Source organism: Porcisia hertigi, chromosome 28 (genome assembly GCF_017918235.1).
Source record: "Porcisia hertigi strain C119 chromosome 28, whole genome shotgun sequence".
NCBI lineage: Eukaryota > Euglenozoa > Kinetoplastea > Trypanosomatida > Trypanosomatidae > Porcisia > Porcisia hertigi.
The window spans coordinates 1,131,376-1,151,184 of NC_090587.1; the positions used below are offsets into that span (position 1 = coordinate 1,131,376).

Sequence of the window (19,809 nt, forward strand, 5' to 3'; positions counted from 1 at the left end):
AAACGCCCAAGAGAGCGTCACCACCGAGGGGCCATCTAAAGCAGTGGCGGCCACAGAAAAAAGCTTGAATGAGAAAGTGAAAGATGCAGTCGACTACGGTGCCATTATCTCTGGTGGCGTTGTCATTTCTACTATTACTTCTCTTCTCTTCGCCTGCCTGTTGCTGTTCGTGGTGCTGATGGAGATCGGTACAGTCGTGGAGTTGTTTATGAAGCACCGCCGGGCTCGTGCTGCAGAGAAGTGCGTTGCCCGCTTCCCCTAACACACAAGCAACGGACCACCGCGATAACTCCGTCTAGGTGTTAAGCTAAATGGTACGCAGATGTGTGTGTGTGTGTGTGTGTGTGAAAATGCAGCATGTGTGCGTGTGTGTGAGCGAGACAGATACGCTTGTCTGTACAATACAACCGCTGCTGCATTCATGTCTGTTATACCTCCTTCCCACCCACCCCCCTTTTTATCCTTCCTTTACGGCACTTCTCATGGTTTCTTTTTTTTTTTTTTGATTTCCATATGTGAAATATGTTACGCGTTGGCTTCTTGCGCCTTCCCAGCTTAGTGCAACAACAAAAAAAAACGTGGGAGGCTAAGGGGGATACACATACGCGTAGCTTTTATACTAAAGAAGCGGGGGAGTTCATAGTGGCCATGAGTGATCGAGCTCGTGTGTGTGTATGTGTGCCTTGTGGGGGGGGGGAGGAGGAGCCCCTGAGAGAAACGGGGAAAGGGGTGTGATGACGCATATGTCTTTTCTCCTTCTCCACCTCTCTTTCCCTCTCCTCTCCTCACCCCACTCTCCAGATCCATCGACCATCACGTCTCCGCTGCGACGCAGGTTTTTTTTTTCTGTCGCCTCGCCTCGCTCCTCCCCCCCCTCCCCCCAAATTTTTAGTCCGTTTTTTCTGTCGTTCTTTTATAACTGAGATTTCACCCGTTTTTTTTTTGTTCCGTCTTTTTCGGTTTGAGTTATATAAACGAAACAACAAACACACAAGGGCAAAAAGTAAAAAAACAACGACAGCGGTTGTCTCCTCTGTGCGGGAAACACTGGCATGGTGGTGGCTCTGTGACAGGAGAACCCCTGCTCTCTTCCTCTCGAAAGAGGAGGGGAGGAAGCGGGGTTCTGGCGAGTGCGTGTAACCGCACTGCATGGAGGCTGTCGTTTGGCAAAACATTGATTGTACGAAGAGGGAACCTACAAGCAGGAAAAAGGAAAAAAAACGAAGCACGGCTTCGAATGCTTGTGCACATCATCTACAAATACAACATAAGCACAATTGGTTAAACACGCAGTGCGCTGCTGTGGGGCGATACGAGCGAGCAGTGTCGTTGCCTTCTTCTGACACTCTAATCGCGCCCGCGCTGAGCGTTAGAAGTGCCCTCCTAAAAGACTCACTCATCTCTAATACCGTCTTTCTCACCCCTGTCGCCGCTTTTCTGGTCCTTTTTTGTTGGCTCTCAGTCTCGCTTCTACTTTTGAATGCATATGTGTGCGCATCTGGAGTCTTTCTCTCTCTTTTTTTCCCCCCTTTTCACACACTCTCACTTTTCCATATTTGCCCCTCCCCGCCTTTTTTTTTACCGCAGTCGTGTTTGACGCTCACTCCAGAACAGAAACCCCATCTCACTGCACTCCCTAACCACACTGACCCCTCCCCTCCCTCCCTCCCCTCCCCCCTCTCCGCAAAACACAACACACCAACCCCAAGACATATACGCATTCAAATGGATCCTGTCCAGGAGCTGATTGCGAGTGTTGGCCATGCAGCAGTGGAGGGTGGCCACCATCACGCCCAGTCTTCCTCTTTATCAACATCTTCGGCAGTAGTTGATGCATCCGGCTTGTCTGCCTCTACGCACCCTCTCGTTGCCTCTGCGCCACGGCGCACAAAGATGGTGTTCGTGTACAGTGACGAGGATGAAGGGGGCAGTGATGACGGTTGCAAAGTTTACGTGGACAAGCGACTGGAGAGCGGTGTGGCAGAGGTATCGTGTGACGACCTAGCCATTGATGTCTCGGCAGACGAGCTGGCGGAGTTGCGGGCCGAGGCGGCGCCGATAGCGGCAGGGGGGATGTCCCATGCGCAGACCCCTCCCCTCAGCAATAGCGGAGACGCTAGCGGCTTCTCCTTCGAGGAGGATGTGGTGAGCGGGTTGGTCAGCCGTGTCTCTGCCCCCTCCGCCTCTGTTGAAGGGATGCGAGTAAGGGAGGTAACAGCCCCGAGGCTGTGGGAGGGCGCCGTAGGGCCGACTGTGTCCACTGGCCTTGGCGACGGCGACGTGCACTTCGTGTCGACCGCAGACGAGATGCCTCTTTTTCTGCGTCGGGGACTGCCAGCTGCCAATTTTGTGCTTCAGTCCCGACGCAAGCGCTTTCGTGAACTGTCGGCATTGGACGGTACCACGACTCAGCTTTCACTCAGGAACACTGCTGCTGCTGCCGCCGCCGCCGCCGCCGAGTCGGAGGCGGCAAGCTGTGCAACGGTAGTCGAGTCATCCCCACACGTTCCCTCTCCTTCCTTGGAGCTGCATGAGGTCCCCTCCCAGGGAGGACTGCATGGTGACGGGAGTCTTTCCGAGGATGACGGTGACACCACCATCATCGAGGAAGAGGAGGAGGAGACTGACGTTTATCCAGTGTATGCTGATGACGGTAGTACAGTGCGCGCTTTGCGAACACGAGGCGGATACGAACTGACTTTGGACGAGGGCGACTTGCTGGAGGGTTTCACAGAGGAGGAGAGGGATGAGGGGGATGCAATGGAGGAGGGCGTGGAGAGCTGCGGTTGTGGGGCGCTACCCGCCGCCACCGCCGTAGCAGCAGCTGAGGAGGCCAATGGCGACGATCATGACGCAGGCCATTCTGATGTGCAGCCCACTGCAATGAGCCTCCAGCCAGCCAGCTCGGTAGTTGCAGATATCGCTGACGAAGAAAGGGGGGGCGGCGCAGACGAGGACTTGCCAGTTTTGGCGGGGGAAGAGGATGGAGGTGACTTCGATAACTTCGACGAAGGGGATGATGATGATGATGAGGAGGAGGAGGAGGAACTCGACGAGGCGATTATTGTTGCTGTTGTGGAGCAGCTCGTACGCTGCTGCGAGGCTGACGACTTGGACCCTCAGATGAGTGTCGAAGCAGGCCGCTTCGTGGCCACTGCCAAGCCGCTGCTCGAACAGTTAACCAAGGAGGTGATCAGCCCTACCGAGTTCGTTCAACGCATGGATCGAGACCTACGACGGTTCCAGCGCATCTACAAAAGTGTCTACCGCCCTCGTGACTTGCCGATCGTGGTTGACGGCGTCGTAATGGATTTGTGAGTGACACCTTCTTTCTTTTGCCCTCGCGTTTATTCATCGTTCACCGAATGAAAATTTTTTTTTTGTGCTGCTCCCAGGAATACACTTTAGAGTTGTGTGCGCGTGGTATGTGTATCGGATGCGTGTTCACGGCTGTGCCTTCCTACAAGGCACGCATTCTCTCTGACTTTCAGTTAAAGCGTTTAACCTACCCTCTAACAGGGGACCAAACCCCGCACTAACACACACACACACACGCACACACATACACTCGTTCATTCACACTCACCTAGGTGCGCCATTGTATTGGGCGGGGGAGGGAACAGGAGATGTGCGTCGCTACTCCCTTGTTGCAAGAGATAATATAAGCCCGAGTGGCCCTCTCAGCGGATTGAAAAGAGATCAGAAAGGGAAATGAGAGGACTTGTGTTTAGATGCAAACTTGACTCTAGTGCACGTGCGCCATCGCAGTACGCGTACAGATGAGTGCTACTGTCTCTCTCTCTTTCCGTGAGCTATTTGGTCTCAGCGGTAGCAGAGCCAAGGGAATAGACTCCCTTGCCGGGATCAGGTATGCATGATTGCCTCACAGCCCTCTCCCCTCCCCTCCCCCCCTACCGATGTCCAGAAAACTGTATCACCACACTTCTCCTCCGTCCTCCCCTCACTCTCTCTGCTGCACATACGCACAAATATGTATGCCAACGATGGTACAGTGAACTACCCAGATAGAGCGGGAGCAAAAGAAAATCAGAAAACCGTACACAGGAGGACATTGCTCGTATCTCTACCTTTTTCTTCACCACATCCCCCATCCTGCATCTTGCCATAGTGCGCCACCACACCATCCGCGTATTCTCTAACACACTTTTCTGTCACACCTGCGAAGCCCCGCCCCCCCCGCCCCCCCTCCCCGCCCTTTTTTTTTCTTGTCTTTCTTTCCGCATATTTAGTGAGAATAGTACAATGAACCCGTCTGCCGCAGCATTCGTACCGCAGCAACGAATGGCGAAGGGGACGTCAAACTCGCCCCGAGCCGCTGCAGTTCTCCCGCCGTCGCAGCTGGCGACCAAACTGAGCGCAACAGCCGAGCCGTTCGTGCCAGGCGGCCCACTACAAAAGTCGGAGGCGTCGGCGCACGTTGACCCTTTGGCGTCCACCGAAGGTGCCGAGACGACTGTGCATCCGCCGATTGATCTAGTGGTGAGCTCGTTGCCCGAGACCACTGCTGCTGCGGATGCAGAAAACGAAGCTGATAAGAGCGAGGACTCTCAGCTGGACTGGCTGCCAGAGGCACAACCAGTAGATTGGTCTGAGAGCAAGCTGCCGAAGCTGTTCGGCTGTCACAACACGGCTGCCAAAGCGACCTCAAGTGCGATTCCGCTTCACGCCTCGTGGGACCTCTATGCCGATGACAATCAAAATAGCAGCAACTCTGCATCTAATAGCTCCCCCAGCACCACAACGTTCTTCGAGCCCACCTTTGTCGCAAACGTTGGCGACGTGGAGAGCTTCTGGCGGCTATGGCGATACCTGCCGGCGCCATCGGCGCTGCCGACTGTGTACACGTACTCATGGTTCCGAAAGGACATCCGACCGGAGTGGGAGCACCCACGCAACAAGAAGGGTGGCACCATCAGTATTGTGGTGTTTGATCGCGATCGCTCCGGTTTGAGTGACAAGCAGGTTCTCGACGACGTCTTCATGGCGATGCTTCTCGGCGCCGTCGGCGAGAGCTTTCATGAGTGCAGCACGACTCTGAACGGTATCATGCTGAAGGTGCGGTCAAACAAGCCTGTCACGCTGCAGTTATGGACGGCACACTCAGAGGTTGGAAAGCTAAAGACTTTTGCGAATAGCGTGCGTGACGTGCTCAGCAAGGTTATGGGCTCCAAAACACTACAGAAGCTGGAGTACTACTCCCATCATCAAAAACAGGCGGCCACGAATAGCCTTGCCGCTCGCATGAAGGGCAAGACGAAGATCTCACCGGATCACACTTTTTAGTTCGAGGATGTGAGTTAAAAAAAGGGAGGAGGGACAAGAGGAGAGTCATGGGAGGAGGGGGGGAGGGAGGGAGGAGGGTTTCGTGGTCTGGCTGGCGCACATATGTACGTGTGGTATATATATATATGCGTATATGTACGCGCGCGCGCGTGTGTGTGTGTTGCATAATTAGTGTCTAACCTCGGAAAATACGAGGACGGTTAGCGCCATCTTTTGCCGGAAAAGAGAATGCTCTTCAATGGAATCGCCCCTCACCCTATTTCCTTCACCTGCACAGCGTTCGTGAGGCTCTCGCGTCGCATTCCTTTTCATCCTCCCCATGTGAACATGTATACGTGCTCATCTGCGTATATGTCTGTCTGCCTCCCTCCCTCCGCTCCCCTCTCCCCCCTCCCCCCCCTCCCTCCCTAACTTCCTTTTTTTTTCTTCAACTTCGGGAGTCGCGTGCGTGTTTTGTGAGCGCCACAATTCTGTTCGCCATTGTGTGGTGTCCATCCAGCCCTCCGAAAGTGGGGTTTCAGGGGAGGCGTCGTAAAAAAAAAGTGTGTGTAATCTTGGGCGCTACTGCACTGCTGGAAGCCACAACGTCAAAGCCTCAAGACCCGTGCGCAGACGCGCGTATACATGCATCTGTGCCAAATGTGAAGAGCGGCTTCAACATGGCGTAGCGGAAGGAAAAAGAGACTCTAAAACGGGAGGGAGGGAGAGGGGGAGAGGGAGAGAGAGAGGGGGGGGAGAGGGGTATATGTGTCGCTCATCACGCCCGTACTGAGATTGTGCGTGTCGATGTTTCGGTGTCTGCCCCCCCCCCTCCCCTCCCCTCCCCCAGTCTTCATTTCTCAGTCCCCTTCCACTTGTGAGCAGGGTGTCATCTTGTTAGACCCATTTCTGTCTGTCTTTGCGCTGTTCTTCCATCGCCCCCCCCCCCCCACCTTGCACCCTTCAGCCCAGAAGAATGATATTTTTCTCTTGTGAGAGCACGCCCCTGTTGTGATTACGTGTGTGCGCGCACACTCGCACCCGCAGTGTCTGTTTCCGCGCGCGTGTGTATGTGTGTACGCGCCCGAGAGCGCGACCTTGGGTTGGTTTGCGTGCTGTCGAGCTTCACGCGTCTGCCATTCTTGGAGCCATCCCCACCGTCCCTTTCTCTCGTCTCTTCATTGCAATTTTTTGCTTCCTCCACATGGCCGTATGTTCTCTGTTCACCTCTCTTTTTCTTTTGTGTTTGATGTTGAGTTTCTGGTGCCCCCCCCCTCCACCCCCCACCCCCCACCCCCTCCAAGGAGGAGAGGGGAAGAGGGAAGGGTGAGTGAGGTTTTGCGATGTTCGTATGCCTGCGCTTATTTTTACTTGTAAACTGCGTATGTGTGTGCGGGTGGATTTCCCTGTTTGTCCACACATCATCCCTTTATATTTTTGCTCGTGTCTTCTTTTACTGTACATATATATATATGTGTATGTGTGTGTGTGTGTATGTGTGTATGTGTGTGCGAGTGTGTGTGTGTGTGTGTGTATGTGTGTATGTGTGTGCGAGTGTGTGTGTGTGTGTGCGAGTGTGTGTGTTGGTCTTATCTTTCCCATTTTAACCAAAGAAATCAATGAAAGGCGGAAAGCAGAGATGAGCGGGGAAAAAGGAAGAGGAGGAGGAGTGGCGTCGTGGGGCGGGGGGGGGCAGGGAAGAGCAGGGAGGGAAGGAGTGAGGGGGGGAGGAGGAGAGTTTCTTTTTCTCCCTTTTCCCCCTTTCTCTTGGCCGTCCCACTTTGCCCCCACTTCCCCTCCCCCCCTTCATCGTTCCCACCTCCATTTTTCTCTCGTTCTTTCGGTTGATTGGAGCACTAAAAGGTGAGATAATAAAAAAAGTCAAGTTGAAGAAAAAAAAATGAGCGACCACCGCGAGGGCGGTGGCGTCAAACAACAACAATAAAACAAAGGAGAGGGAGGAAATCATGAAAACAGGAACGAAAAGCTTTTCCCACATCCGCGGTGGCAGAGGAGCGGATTAAGGGGGGAAAGAGGAGGAAAGGCGGGGGGCGAACGAAGTTCTCCTCAGTGGTCTGCGCTGGGCAGACGTCCGATGACTGAGCCAGGGAGAGAGGGGGGGGTGTATATCATGGTGAAGGTATGTGCAGCAGCATCATTGGCCAACGCACGCATGTCGTGCTTTCCCTATAGCCTAGACAGTGGGGGTGGGGGTCCACCCTGATCATTGGCGCTGGCAGAAGAAGGTGTGGAGTGCAAACTTGTCATGATTGTCTATGGGTGTAGTTGTCATGACATGGGATATAAATACTCACGTGCGTCCCTCGCGTAGCGCCCTGATCGATGCTCACAACCTTTGCCCCGCCTGCTTTATTTGGTACCCCCCCCACCTCCCAACACACATGCTCCACCTTCTGGACAAAAAAAGTTCAACTGTGACTGCCTACATGGTCTCCCCCCTCCCTCCCTCCCTCCCTCCCCTCCCTCCCACTCCCCATTCTTTGGCTCTTTTAGATTCTCTAACTGCTAGCACTACCCATCATCACTTCTCCCCCTTTTCTCTTTGTTCACATATTTCTTCCCCGTGGTACGCTGGTGCAAAACACACACGCGCACACACACACGCGCACACACACACACGCGCACACACACACACGCGCACACACACACACGCGCACACACACACACGCGCACACGCACACACACACACGCACACACACACGCACACACACACACACACGCACGCACACACACACACGCGCACACACACACACACACACACACACACGCACACACACACACACACACACGCGCACACATTCACTCCTCCCTCCTCCGGGGGACCATCTGAGATACGTGTGGAGCAAACCGCCCACCACTCACCACCAATCAAAAAAAAAGCCCTGAATCGAGAGGACGACAAAACAAAGGGACTACATATAATCCCCCCCAATCTCTATATATTTATTTACACGTACAAACACACACACATATATATATATATTTGTTTGTATACAGGTTTGTGTGCACTTTGCTCAACACGTCCTTGCCCCCCCCCCCCTTCTCTCCTCCCCCCCATTTTTCATATCTTTTTTTCTCCCCCTTTTTTTTTCGTTTCCTCGCCATATTCGTCATGCTTCGTCGCGTGTGCGCGTCTTCAGCAGCCGCTCGTGCCGCTGCCGTGACGGTGGCTGCACGCAGTCTCACTTACACGCCGCGCATACGCGATGTACAGTTCTTGTACGAGGAGATGTTCAACATGTACGATCACTACAAGAAGCTGCCCAGGAGCACTGCTGAGGGGTCTGACAACGTGATGACAAAGGAGCTGATGGATGCATTACTGGAGGAGAGCTCAAAACTCGCGACACAGACGCTGTTCCCGCTCTACGAGTCCAGTGACAGTGAAGGCTGTGTGCTAAAGAATGGGAATGTGACAACGCCAAAGGGTTTTAAGGAGGCGTACCAGGCCCTCACGGAGGGCGGTTGGATGGGCATTAATGAGGACGAGAAGTACGGCGGGCAGGCACTGCCCCTCTCCGTTGGTTTCACGACACGCGAATTCCTGGCAACCGCAAATTGGGGCTTCAGCATGTACTCTGGTCTGTCTCTGGGTGCCTGCCGCACTCTCATGTCCTGGGCGAGCGACGAGCTGAGGGATCAGTACTTGCCGAGGCTTGTGAGCGGGGAGTGGAGCGGAACAATGTGCCTGACGGAGCCGCAATGTGGGACGGACCTGTCACAGGTGAAGACAAAGGCGGAGCTGTCCGACGATGGCAAGTCGTACCGCATCACTGGGACGAAGATTTTCATCTCTGCTGGCGATCACGACCTGACGGAGAACATCATCCACATTGTGCTTGCGCGCCTGCCGAACTCGCTGCCTTCGACGAAGGGGCTGTCGCTCTTCCTCGTGCCGCGGCATGTTGTGAAAGGCGACGGGTTACTAGAGGCTGCAAAGAATGTGGAATGCATCGCACTAGAGAAGAAGATGGGGATCAAGGGCAGCTCGACGTGCCAGCTGGGCTTCAACAACTCTGTGGGATACCTGATCGGCGAGCCGAGCTCTGGGATGAAGCAAATGTTCACGTTCATGAATGCTGCGCGGGTCGGGTGCGCGCTGGAAGGTGTGTGCCACGCGGAACTCGCGTTTCAGAACGGGCTGCGGTACGCCCGGGAGCGGCGGTCGATGCGTGCGCTTGGCGGAGTAAAGGATCAGGGGAGCGAAGCGGACCGGATTATTCACCACGCGAACGTCCGACAGAACGTCTTGTTCGCGAAGGCTGTTGCGGAGGGTGGGCGCGCGCTGCTGCTTGACGTCGGGCGACTGATGGACCTCCACGCTGCTGCGCCAGACGCTGCATCTGCAGCAGCGCTAGACAATGAAATCGGTTTTTACACGCCGATTGCGAAGGCGTGCCTGACAGAGTGGGGGGTGGAGGCTGCAAGCCGGTCGCTGCAAGTGTGGGGTGGCCACGGGTACATCAAGGGCAATGGTATGGAGCAGATCCTGCGCGACTCACGCATCGGGACGATCTACGAGGGCACAACCGGCGTGCAGGCGCTGGACTTTATCGGTCGCAAAGTGCTGAACACGAGGGGTGGAAACCAGGCGAAGCGGTTCGGGCAGCGTGTGAATAAACTTGCGATGAAACACTTGTTGTCGAGGGGCGCGCTGGGGCAGTATGCGCGGCGCTTGTGGCTGATGCAGAAGCAGTGGCGAATCGCGACGACCCGGATCGGGCTGATGGCTTTGAAGAACCGCGACGCTGCCGCTGCGTCGTCGGAGGACTTCTTGATGTACACTGGTTACATGGTGCTGGGGTACTACTGGTTGCGCATGGCGGAGGTGGCACAGCGCAAGGTGACAGCGGGGCAGGACGCGGACGGATTCTACCAGACGAAGCTGGACACATGCGAATACGTGTTCTCGCGCATACTGCCTCGCGCGGAGACACACAAGATCATCATGTTGGCAGAGCCGACACTGTGCGAGTACAAGGAGGAGAACTGGGACATCTGATCTAGTGGCGTGCAATCCTTGCAGGGCTCTTAGTGATGTGGGAAGGGGGTGAAGTGGGTTGTGCCCCCTCCCCCTCCCTCCTCTTCTTCCTCCCCCCGAGCTGTTTTTCCCTCCTTCAGTGCTCGGTATAGACATCTGATGTTGCCTCGTGGGCGACTGAGTGCGCTTGATGGTCCCTGCGAGCCACAACAGGAGAAAGCGTCAGGGTTGGGACCACGATGCCATACATCTCCCCTTCCTTCCCGAAGGGGAGGGCGAGGGCGGGCTTCTCGACCGTGTTGCTTCTTCCTTTGCCTTGGTGCTGTCCTCCCCCCTTCTCCTCCCTAATATATATATATATATATTTATATGCATCCAAGTATATCCTCTCTCTCTGTGTGTGTGTGTGTGTGTGTGCATTGGATTTGGTGCCCTGCATCCCCCACCCTCTTTTTTGTTTTCACATTCGCTACGTGCGTGTGGTTTGCCAACCGCCTTTGCTTTTCGACATTGAACATATTTGAGACATCAACGACCTCCACTTCCACTTCCCCCCCCTCCCCCGCCCAACCGCAACGAAAAACATCTCCATTTCTGTGCTTGTTTTTCTATCCATTACTCTCGCTTTTTCCCTTGACAAAAGATTTTCAAAACGGTACAAATCGGGGATTCCCTTCTCCTCCCTCCCCCTCCTCCTCTTCCCCTTCTCCTCCCCCCTCCCCATTGTGCATGTATGGGCGTTTGGGCGCTGCACAGAGGAGGGAGGGAGGGGAGGGATGACAGAGGGGGGAGGGGGATGGGCGGAGATCATTTTTCTTTTTTTATTATTTGTTCCCCCTTTTCTTTCCGACCCGATGCACACGTTTCAATACAGCTTATATATGATCACACGTTGAAGCCGTCGCACGTGTTTCTGCTGCTACTCTATCATGTTTATTCTCCTCTCTTTGTGTGTCTTGCTTGCTTGTTTATTTTCTCGTCTCACCCCCCCTGGTCTGTGTGTGGTTGTGCGTTTTTTTTTTTTGGAGGGAGGAGGGGACAAGTATTTGCACATGCGTCGGCGTACGCCCCAACTCGGCGATCAAGGATGCATTTCTTGAGCTTATTTGTGTGCGTGCGTGGAGTTTCGAGTAGACCACCGCGATGATGATAGTGCGGGTATGTTCAAACGAAAAAATCAGATTTCACGCGTATATCGGATTGCATCATCATCTTCCCAGTCGCATTTCGATGTACTCTTTTACGTGTCCCTCTCTCCTCAACACGCTGTTGTGCGTGCGTGTGTGTGTACTCCGTCTCGGTCGGCCTCTCCCCCTCCCTCCCCTCCCCGTTGTGTGAACGCATACTGAGTCCTTTTCGTTCTTCTGCCTCGCCATCGCCCTGCGCCAGGGCGTCGTTTAACTGATGTTTTCCAGTTTGTGTGAGGGTGTCTGCACTACAACTTCATGTCTGTTTTCTCGATATGGACATCTCTTCAACCACTCCTTTCCCCTTCCCTTTCCCTTTACCCCCCCCTCCCCCCCAAACGGTTCAAGTTTTGGGTTCGCTTGCGCAGTACACACACACACAAACACATACGAGAATCGCGCGTATATTCTACCAGACACCGACACACGCACGCACTCGTACACATACTCTATTGGAGGCGTTGGTACGGCAGCCATGGACGTCCGTTCCAGCATGCGTGCGATGCTGGAGAGCGCGAGACAGTCGATCCGCAGTCGTGCTGCCAATCCCACGGGCAAGACCGCCCTGAAGAAAGGACGAACTCTGGAAGATTCGTTGTCCAGTCGCCACCCGCAGAAAACCTCGCCTTCCCCATCTTCAGAGGCTCCAGAGGGGCTTCATTTTCAAAAAAGCACGGTGACTGGCACCGATGTCGCCACGGCAGAAGCGAGTGTCGTGGATGCCAAAGTGAATCAAATGCAGTTTGTAAAGCATTACCATCGCCTGCTGCTCGCCTTTATCGAGGACAAGTCCAAGTACGAGCTGGAGCTGCCAAACCTTTCCTCACTGGACCGCATGGTTGTCCACGCCTTGGCAGAGAAGTGCAACTTGTCGCATGAATCTGCTGGGAGCCGCGCAGATCGCGTGATGCACCTGAAGAAGGACATATTGTTTTTTCAGCACCCTGAGGCCGCGCAACACGTTAACCTGGACGACATCATCGAGAAGGTTTCGTGGAAGGAAAGCAAGTATCAGATTCGCTACGTGCGGTCGGCGAACCCAGCACAGGTGGCCATGGGCGACATTGGCAGTTATGCTGACGAGGACGCGCTCGAGAAGATCGAGCGATTTCGCCGTGCCACCGATGAGTACCGGCATGCAACGGACATGGGGTATACCCAACAGGAGCTGCTGCTCGCGGAAGCCAACATCAAAGATGGGGGCGGTGCTGCCGCCGACGTGCTGGACTGTGCAGTGCCTGGGAGGCTGGAGGAGATATTGAGCCGCCCAGACACGTCCTCTACGCCCGCCATCACAATGGGGCCGACGTCCGCGGCGGCCTCGATGCCCCCACCACCGCTGTCGTCGTCGACGTCCACTATCGCGGCTGCGATGGCGCGCTCAAAAGAGGCAGCTAGCAAAGTGACCACTGTCGAAACGAGGATATCGTATGACGAGGTGTGTCGTACTTGTTGCACGCGCGTGCGGCTGGACAGCCCACTGCAAGGATGGAAGTGCAGCCACTACTGCGCGTGTTGCGCCCGCCAGACAATTTGGTGCTTGGAGGAGGTGAGGATTAAGGACGAGCCGGCGAGGCACCACAAGCGACAGCGCGGCCGAGCGTCGTCTGGTGAGGAGAGGGATGGAGGTGACCGTCGGCATCGCGGTGAAGGGGCAGTGGAGGAGATTGATCGGGAGGAGGACGAGAAAGACGGTGCTATCAGCCTTTGCTGCTCGCAAAGTGGCGGTAGCGACGATACCGAAAGAGACGAGGACGAGGCCCTCACGGTGGAGGATGTGGTCGAGATAGCGGCGACGAACGACTTCAGCGCCAAGGACACGAACTGGTTGCGCGAGTTCGCCTCCCGCGCGAGTGCGCGGGTCTCAGACCAGATCGCCTTCTGTATTGACTTCAAGGACCTCACGGAGGCGCCCCTGTTCTGCCGGTACCACGGTGCAAAGGCCTCGTCGAAAGCGGTGTGCTGGTATGTAGTTCTTCGCGAGGCTCGAGAGCTGTCCCTGACGGTGTCAGACCTTGTGCGGGAGTTGCTAAGCGAGGCCTTCGTGGAGCCCTTGTCAGCAGCTGCCCAGCATGACGCCACGAACACCGCAGTGGCCCCACCAGTGGAGGCCATTCACACGGAAGAGGCTGAAGAGCGCGCGATGGACCACCTCGGCATTGCATTTCCAAACCTCTCCGTGTACGGCACCGAGTGCGTGGCGGTGTGTCAGATGCGTCCCGTGGTGCGATGGGCTTCCGTGCCCCGACTGCAGATCAATGAGGGGGCCCTTCAGGAGTTGCGGCAGCGCCACGGCGCGTGGCACATATTCCCTACGCAATCGCTCGAGGAGGCGCTGCAGCGCGCTGGCGAGTCCAATGCCTCTTCGTCGTGACCAACCTGCACGCGCTTGTTTTTCTAGGAAGTCACTAGTGCGCCGCTCCGGCTTTGTGAGCATGTCCGATTTCATAGAAAGCCCATGCACCCGAGTCTGTTCACGTTTGTGCATGAGACGATCGAAGTCAGCATGGGCATGCAGCCCTACACTCATGCACTAATGGGCTGTTTCGGGCCGGGGTAGGGGGGGAGGGAGGGAGGGAGGGACGATGACGTTTCCACATGCGCTGTGCACGCCGCCCCCTCCTCCCCCCCTCTCCCTCCCTCCCTCCCTCCAAGCGTGAGATGGAGAGGGTGGAGAGGCTTCGATCTTGATGTTCTTGCCGCTCCCTCCCTCTTTTTGTATTGTTTTCTTCGTGTCTACTTCCCTTCTTTGCGAGTAACGGTCACCTGGGAATAACGGTAACAACTTGGCACTCACATCGACACATACGCCGCACCCACATACGGAGGGGGTGGGTGGGGTGTATTGATGGAGGGAAGGAATGGTGGGCTTACGTGGGGCTGAGAGAGGGGTGCCAGGAGGAGGATCCGTGCGTTCCTCCCCCCCCCCCCCGTTGGTAGTCGAGCAACCTCCGCCCCCACTTTTTGCTCTCTTTTTCGCAAGCAGCGTTGGCGGTCGGCGTGAAATGGCGTTGTTGATCACTGTCGATGATGCACCCATCGAAATGTGTCGGTGACGCTTGCGTGTGTGTGTGTGTGTGTGGCTACTGTGAGGCTCTACCCAGAGATATATTAAAGGCCCAGGGCTGACGAGAACGATCGTGAGTGCGCAGGCCTCTGTCTGGGCCAAACACTCACTGCCGCACAGGCACACCATACAAAGCATACGTATACCCCCTCCTCTTCTTCCTCTTGATTCCAGATGGAGATAAGGGGGATGCACGCGCTAATGAGAGATGCACAAGCAATTCTTCATACCGCTATCGCACTGAGAACAGAACACCTGCGGATGCACCCAGTCTTCCACGACTTGATCTGGTGGTGTGCTGGAAAGTGGGGGGGGTAGGGTAGGGCAATGGGAGAGTGGGGGGGGTGACGGGGATGATACCGTCTGCCTGCCAGTCTTTGTCTTCCTCCAACCTCTCGCGTTACTTCAAGTGTTTTTTTTACCACGGACAACCATACACTGTGCGCGATGAGCACGTCAGTGGTGCTGCATTGCGCACCCCTGGGTGCCACCCTACGTCACTCACTTTTTTCCTTCTCTTCCTCAATCTCACTTCTCTATGCCTCCTTCATGTTTCTTCTCTACGTCTTGAGCCTTGTCTTCGATTTAAAGGCGGAGGGTGATTTGCTGCTCATGCACATCTGTGACTGCGTGGGGCGCGGCTGTTATCACCACTCTGAGCTGAAGCGCACCCCTTACACGTAACTACGTGAGGTTTCGTTGCATCCAGAAAGAGAGGCACCATTACATACCCACATGGCAACACCTCTTCATTGGTTCACACACACACACACACACACACACACACACACAGACGAGCTCAGCCCTCTATCACATTGTCTGCAGCTCCAACTTGTCAGCGTGAAGCGCGAAGACGCGACGGCACGTGTTTTTGCTACGCTGTCTCCCCCCCACCTGTCACTCCTGGTGCTATTTTTTTTTTGTTGTGTTTGTGCCCCAGCGGAGAGGAGGGGTAGGTGGTTTTATGGAAAATCCCCTTTGCCAACTGGATTTCGGCACTCACCGCCGCAGAGTTGCAAAGGGAGACAGGGGCACAGAGCAAAAAGTTTGGTGAGGGCAGGGGTCGACACACTACGGTGGGGAGACCATGTACTCGCGGGCGCGTCTCATGCGTCTCCGCGCGTGTGACGCCAGTGTCGTTCGACATCCCACATTATATCCCGGTGTTCAAAAATTGCGAGGACTTGCGCTGGGGCTCTGGACGACTGCTCAAAACAGAGCCGTCTTTTGCCGTGTGTGTGCGTTGACTGGTTCCGTTCGGTCTCTCTCGCTTCGGCTTGACGAGGTCGGAGGAGGGGATGAGCAATTTGCCGTTTCTTTTCACATGGGCGCTGATGTCAGCAGCGGCGCGGCGGACTCCGCTACGGGTGAGGTGAACGGGCGCCTACCGGCCTCGCTCTTGGCTGACGCGGCCCCGAGATGTAACACCCCAGGGCTTGCCCCTCATTTATCAACGAGCGAGGTTCATGCGACTGCAGACGATGAGAAGGGGGTGGCCGCTATGGGGGCAGAGTCGAGAATCATGAGTAGTGTTGCCTCCCATCCCACTGTGTCCGGCGATGGCAGCAGAGATGACGGTTGCCACCCAGGGCCATTCAACGCATCTGTGGCAGCTGGAGACGCGAACAGCGTCGACATTTCCGCCAGTGAAGCCCTGCGTGCAAGGCCCGTCTTTGTTTTGCCAGCGCCGCCTCACGTACACTCGTCGACGGAGTCCATGCTGTCACGAAAGAAGCCACAGGTTCGCACCTCTTTTGTTTCGCACACCGGCGCCGGCGCTGATGGTAGCGTCACTTCAACTGCTGCCGCGGCAGCGTGTCCCACTGCCGCATCGGTTGCTGCGCGGTCTTCCACCGAGCCGATCACGACAACCCACGCGCTCTACTCGGATCTCTTCCGGGATAGCTTCGTGAACCCTTTCAACGGGCGCCTTGTCAACAAGAGCTCCCCCACTGCCAGGCTTCTGTTTGGCGTCGGCTTCTATCAAGGGGCCTCGAACCCGCTGCAGCTCGAATGGAGCCCTGCAGAGTACCTGGCGACGCTCCAGAAACTGCAGTTTGCTCAGCAGCGAAAAGCAGCACGTCAGCAGGAGCGAGAGGAGCGAAGAGCAGCAAAAGCTGCGGCTGTTGCTGCCGCCACTGAAGATGGCAAGTCGTCGTCATCATCAGGGTCTGCAAAATCGAAGGCGGGTGGGTCGCCTGCAAAGTCACCTGTCAAGTACCGAGCCCCTGCGATTATTTCCATGCCAGTGGATGAGGCGATGGAGGCGGCACGCAGCCAGCTGCTTCGACCGTTCCTGCGACTGGGCCCCGACCACTGGACGGCGAGCGTGGCGAGGCTTCTTGAACGGAAAGACGTCTTCACGTATCTCAACAGGGATCTCGAGCGGCTCTACAGCCGACTGAAAGGGGCGTACATCCCCCCCAAACTGGACGCGCCTCTCGACACCTCCACAAAAGACATGACTCTCACACCAGATCAGCACCAAGTAATGCAACTCGCGATGCGCGGCTTCAACTTGTTCGTTGGCGGGAGCGCCGGGACGGGCAAAACGGTTTTGCTCAAGTGCATTTATCGCGAGCTTTCCCAGCTAGGATTACGAGTGGCGATGACGGCAACAACAGGCGTGGCAGCCGTTCAACTTGGCGGTTGCACCTTTCATCACGCCTTCAACGCCCCACTCGACACATCACCGCATCGGTGGGATGCCAACGCGTTGCGGGCCGTCGATGTCGTCGTCATTGACGAGGTTTCCCTCCTCGACGCATGCATGCTCGACGCCTTCGACATGGAGGCGCGATTGGCTCGCATGCATCACAGTCCGTTCGGCGGGCTTCAGCTCATCGCCTGCGGCGACTTCCTGCAGCTCTCACACGAGGAAACACGGCCAGCGTACGAAAGTGCCGCCTTCCAGCAGTTGGTCGCGCTGCGCCTTGTCACCCCAATGCGCCACACCGCCGACATCCCCCTGATGAAGCTGCTGGAGGAGCTGCGGCGCGGCCGGTTCGATGCGACGAGTTTCGCTGCCCTCGATAGGCCAATCCCAGAAAACGCCACGCACATCACGTACCTCTTTCCTCGACGTCGCGAGGCACAACAGCTCAACGACACAAAGCTCTGTGAGCTCACGACGCAGGAGATGGTCTTCACCCCGCAGCGCGGACCGCTGCATTTGTGTGGGATCTTCACTCACTCAGCGCTCGTGGAGTTGAGCAGCGACGCAAACGGCATGCGGACCGCCATGCCGCAACGGGAGCGCTTGTTGGAGATGGTTAATGAGGAGGCCACGCGCTTGCGTGCTGGATGGCATCACAAGGACAGCAATGGGAAGGAATCGGCGTCACAGGTGGCCGATCATGAACTAGTCCTAATGCCTGTGCGTGTTGGGGGGACACCGGGGACGCGCTTTGTTTTGCGGTTACGGTGTCGCGAGCGAGAGCTGCCCACGTCTGCCGCGAGGGGCAGAGGCGGTGTGGACCCTGACAACGGTGGCTCTGGAATTCCTACGCACTCTTTGGCACTCGCTGCCTGCGACACGTCAGCTCTCATCTCAGACTCAACTCACAGCTCTTCGCTTGCCACCACCACCACCACCACCACCTCGGTTGCGTCCTGCAAGTCGCTCATCAACGTTGCGGCAAAACGAACGCGTCGCCTTGCAGCGCCTTTCACTGATGCCGAGTGGGAGGAGATCGCAACCGCCATTGCTACCCGGCTCGGCGGCCGCCTCGTCGCGATGCTGGAGGAGGAGCCGCCACATATGGTGCCACTTAGCGTTTCCATGACGCTGGCAGACATGACCAGCTCCGAGGTTGCCATCTCCCTCATGCCCTTGCGACTGAAGTTAGGGTGCCGAGTGATGGTGAATCGAAACCTCTCACGCACTGTGTTGAACGGCAGCGTAGGCGTTGTTGAGGCCTTCGCGCCGCCAGATATCAATCTCTTTCCGCGCCGCATCAACCGTTCCATGCGCGCCATGTTCCAGCGTATATGTGAGCAGAACCTATTCACACAGCTTCCCATTGTGCGTCTTCTTGATGGAGAGGTTGTGCAGATCCCACCCGTCTCCATCGTACTCGGCGGCACGGCGCAAAGCTACTTCTACGCTCACGAAGTGCTCACTATACCGCTGCAGCTCGGCTACGCCTTCACTGTGCACAAGGTGCAGGGACTGACACTCCAGGGCACAGTTGTGCTGGACTGCGAGAGGTTTTTTGACTGCCCGCACTTGATCTACGTTGCATGCTCGCGGGTGCGGCGACTCGATCAGCTCATCGTTCATCACGTCCAGCCGAACATGATCATCGTCCGTCGCAGTGCACTGGAGTTCTCTGACAGGCTTCAGGATGCAAGCGACTCGAATCTTTTAGCTTCAGCGCCTACAGCTGCACGTGCCTCCTGGCCTCAGAACACACCGCAACGCATCTTTGCCCTTTCGGCGTAGGGGGCCAGAGGCGGTGTGCGTGCGCCTGTTTTTACGGATTTCTCGCCTGTTGACCAAAACGTTACGTGTGCGTGCGCACAGGCAGAACCCTCACATCACAGCCCTCGTGCAGGCACTGCTCATGTTTCCACTGCTCCTGCGACTGCTACTTCGAATATACATATATATATATATATACATATACATTAACCTATCCCCTCCCCCTCCCTCCCCTTCCCTCCCCTCCCCTTCCCTCCACGCAGATCCAAGAGTACACCAAGAGGAAACGGAATGACTTTCCGGACACCACACCTTTTTTGATATGTTTACGCGAACGCTAAATCAGCGCGGGTCCCACCGGGAGGGGGGGGGAAAGGGGGGAGAGAAAGAGGGAGGAGATGTCCAGAGAGGTGATCACGCAGAGACTTATGTGTGCCCAATAAAAATGGTCTTGGCATCAGGGATTATGCCGTAGCCATAAACACCGCGACGGCGCTGGCTTCATATTGGACACACGCACATGTACACGCGCACAGAGACAGGAGAGTGCGTCTACGTCTGTGTTCTCTTGTACGGTCTTCGTTTGCAACGGCGGTTCTTTGTGGTGGAAGACGACGACTTGGATAGCCTGGGGGAGGGGAAGGGTGGGTGGGTGGGTGGGTGGGTGGGGAGAAAAGAGCGGACGATGGGCGTCTGGCCGCTAGGGGTACCCTGAGTCTCTCGTTTACTTTGCGTGTAGGCGCGGCTGCCTCTCTTTTTTTCCCTTTCCACTGTTCACCGGCCTGCGCACCCATTCAGCTGCTGTGTGTACACATGCAAACGCGTCACTGCCGGACTCACCCTTCAC

At 56.1% G+C, this 19,809-nt stretch overlaps 5 protein-coding genes across 5 annotated transcripts; all 5 read left to right on the forward strand.

The window, feature by feature from the left end:
* Positions 1–1,725: 1,725 nt before the first annotated feature.
* Positions 1,726–3,318, forward strand: JKF63_03676 (uncharacterized protein; the record flags this gene model as incomplete). The annotated part of the gene is made up of 1 exon (XM_067899676.1): positions 1,726–3,318. One exon carries the CDS (start codon positions 1,726–1,728, stop codon positions 3,316–3,318), a length of 1,593 nt encoding a protein of 530 aa, XP_067755915.1.
* A 945-nt stretch (positions 3,319–4,263) lies between these two features.
* JKF63_03677 (uncharacterized protein) lies at positions 4,264–5,304 on the forward strand (the record flags this gene model as incomplete). The annotated part of the gene is made up of 1 exon (XM_067899677.1): positions 4,264–5,304. The coding sequence occupies one exon, from the start codon at positions 4,264–4,266 to the stop codon at positions 5,302–5,304; it is 1,041 nt and encodes a 346-aa protein (XP_067755916.1).
* Positions 5,305–8,416: 3,112 nt separating this feature from the next.
* On the forward strand, positions 8,417–10,306 carry JKF63_03678 (uncharacterized protein; the record flags this gene model as incomplete). The annotated part of the gene is made up of 1 exon (XM_067899678.1): positions 8,417–10,306. The coding sequence occupies one exon, from the start codon at positions 8,417–8,419 to the stop codon at positions 10,304–10,306; it is 1,890 nt and encodes a 629-aa protein (XP_067755917.1).
* A 1,641-nt stretch (positions 10,307–11,947) lies between these two features.
* JKF63_03679 (uncharacterized protein) lies at positions 11,948–13,846 on the forward strand (the record flags this gene model as incomplete). The annotated part of the gene is made up of 1 exon (XM_067899679.1): positions 11,948–13,846. The coding sequence occupies one exon, from the start codon at positions 11,948–11,950 to the stop codon at positions 13,844–13,846; it is 1,899 nt and encodes a 632-aa protein (XP_067755918.1).
* A 1,780-nt stretch (positions 13,847–15,626) lies between these two features.
* JKF63_03680 (uncharacterized protein) lies at positions 15,627–18,983 on the forward strand (the record flags this gene model as incomplete). Its single annotated transcript, XM_067899680.1, has 1 exon — positions 15,627–18,983. The coding sequence occupies one exon, from the start codon at positions 15,627–15,629 to the stop codon at positions 18,981–18,983; it is 3,357 nt and encodes a 1,118-aa protein (XP_067755919.1).
* Positions 18,984–19,809: the final 826 nt, after the last annotated feature.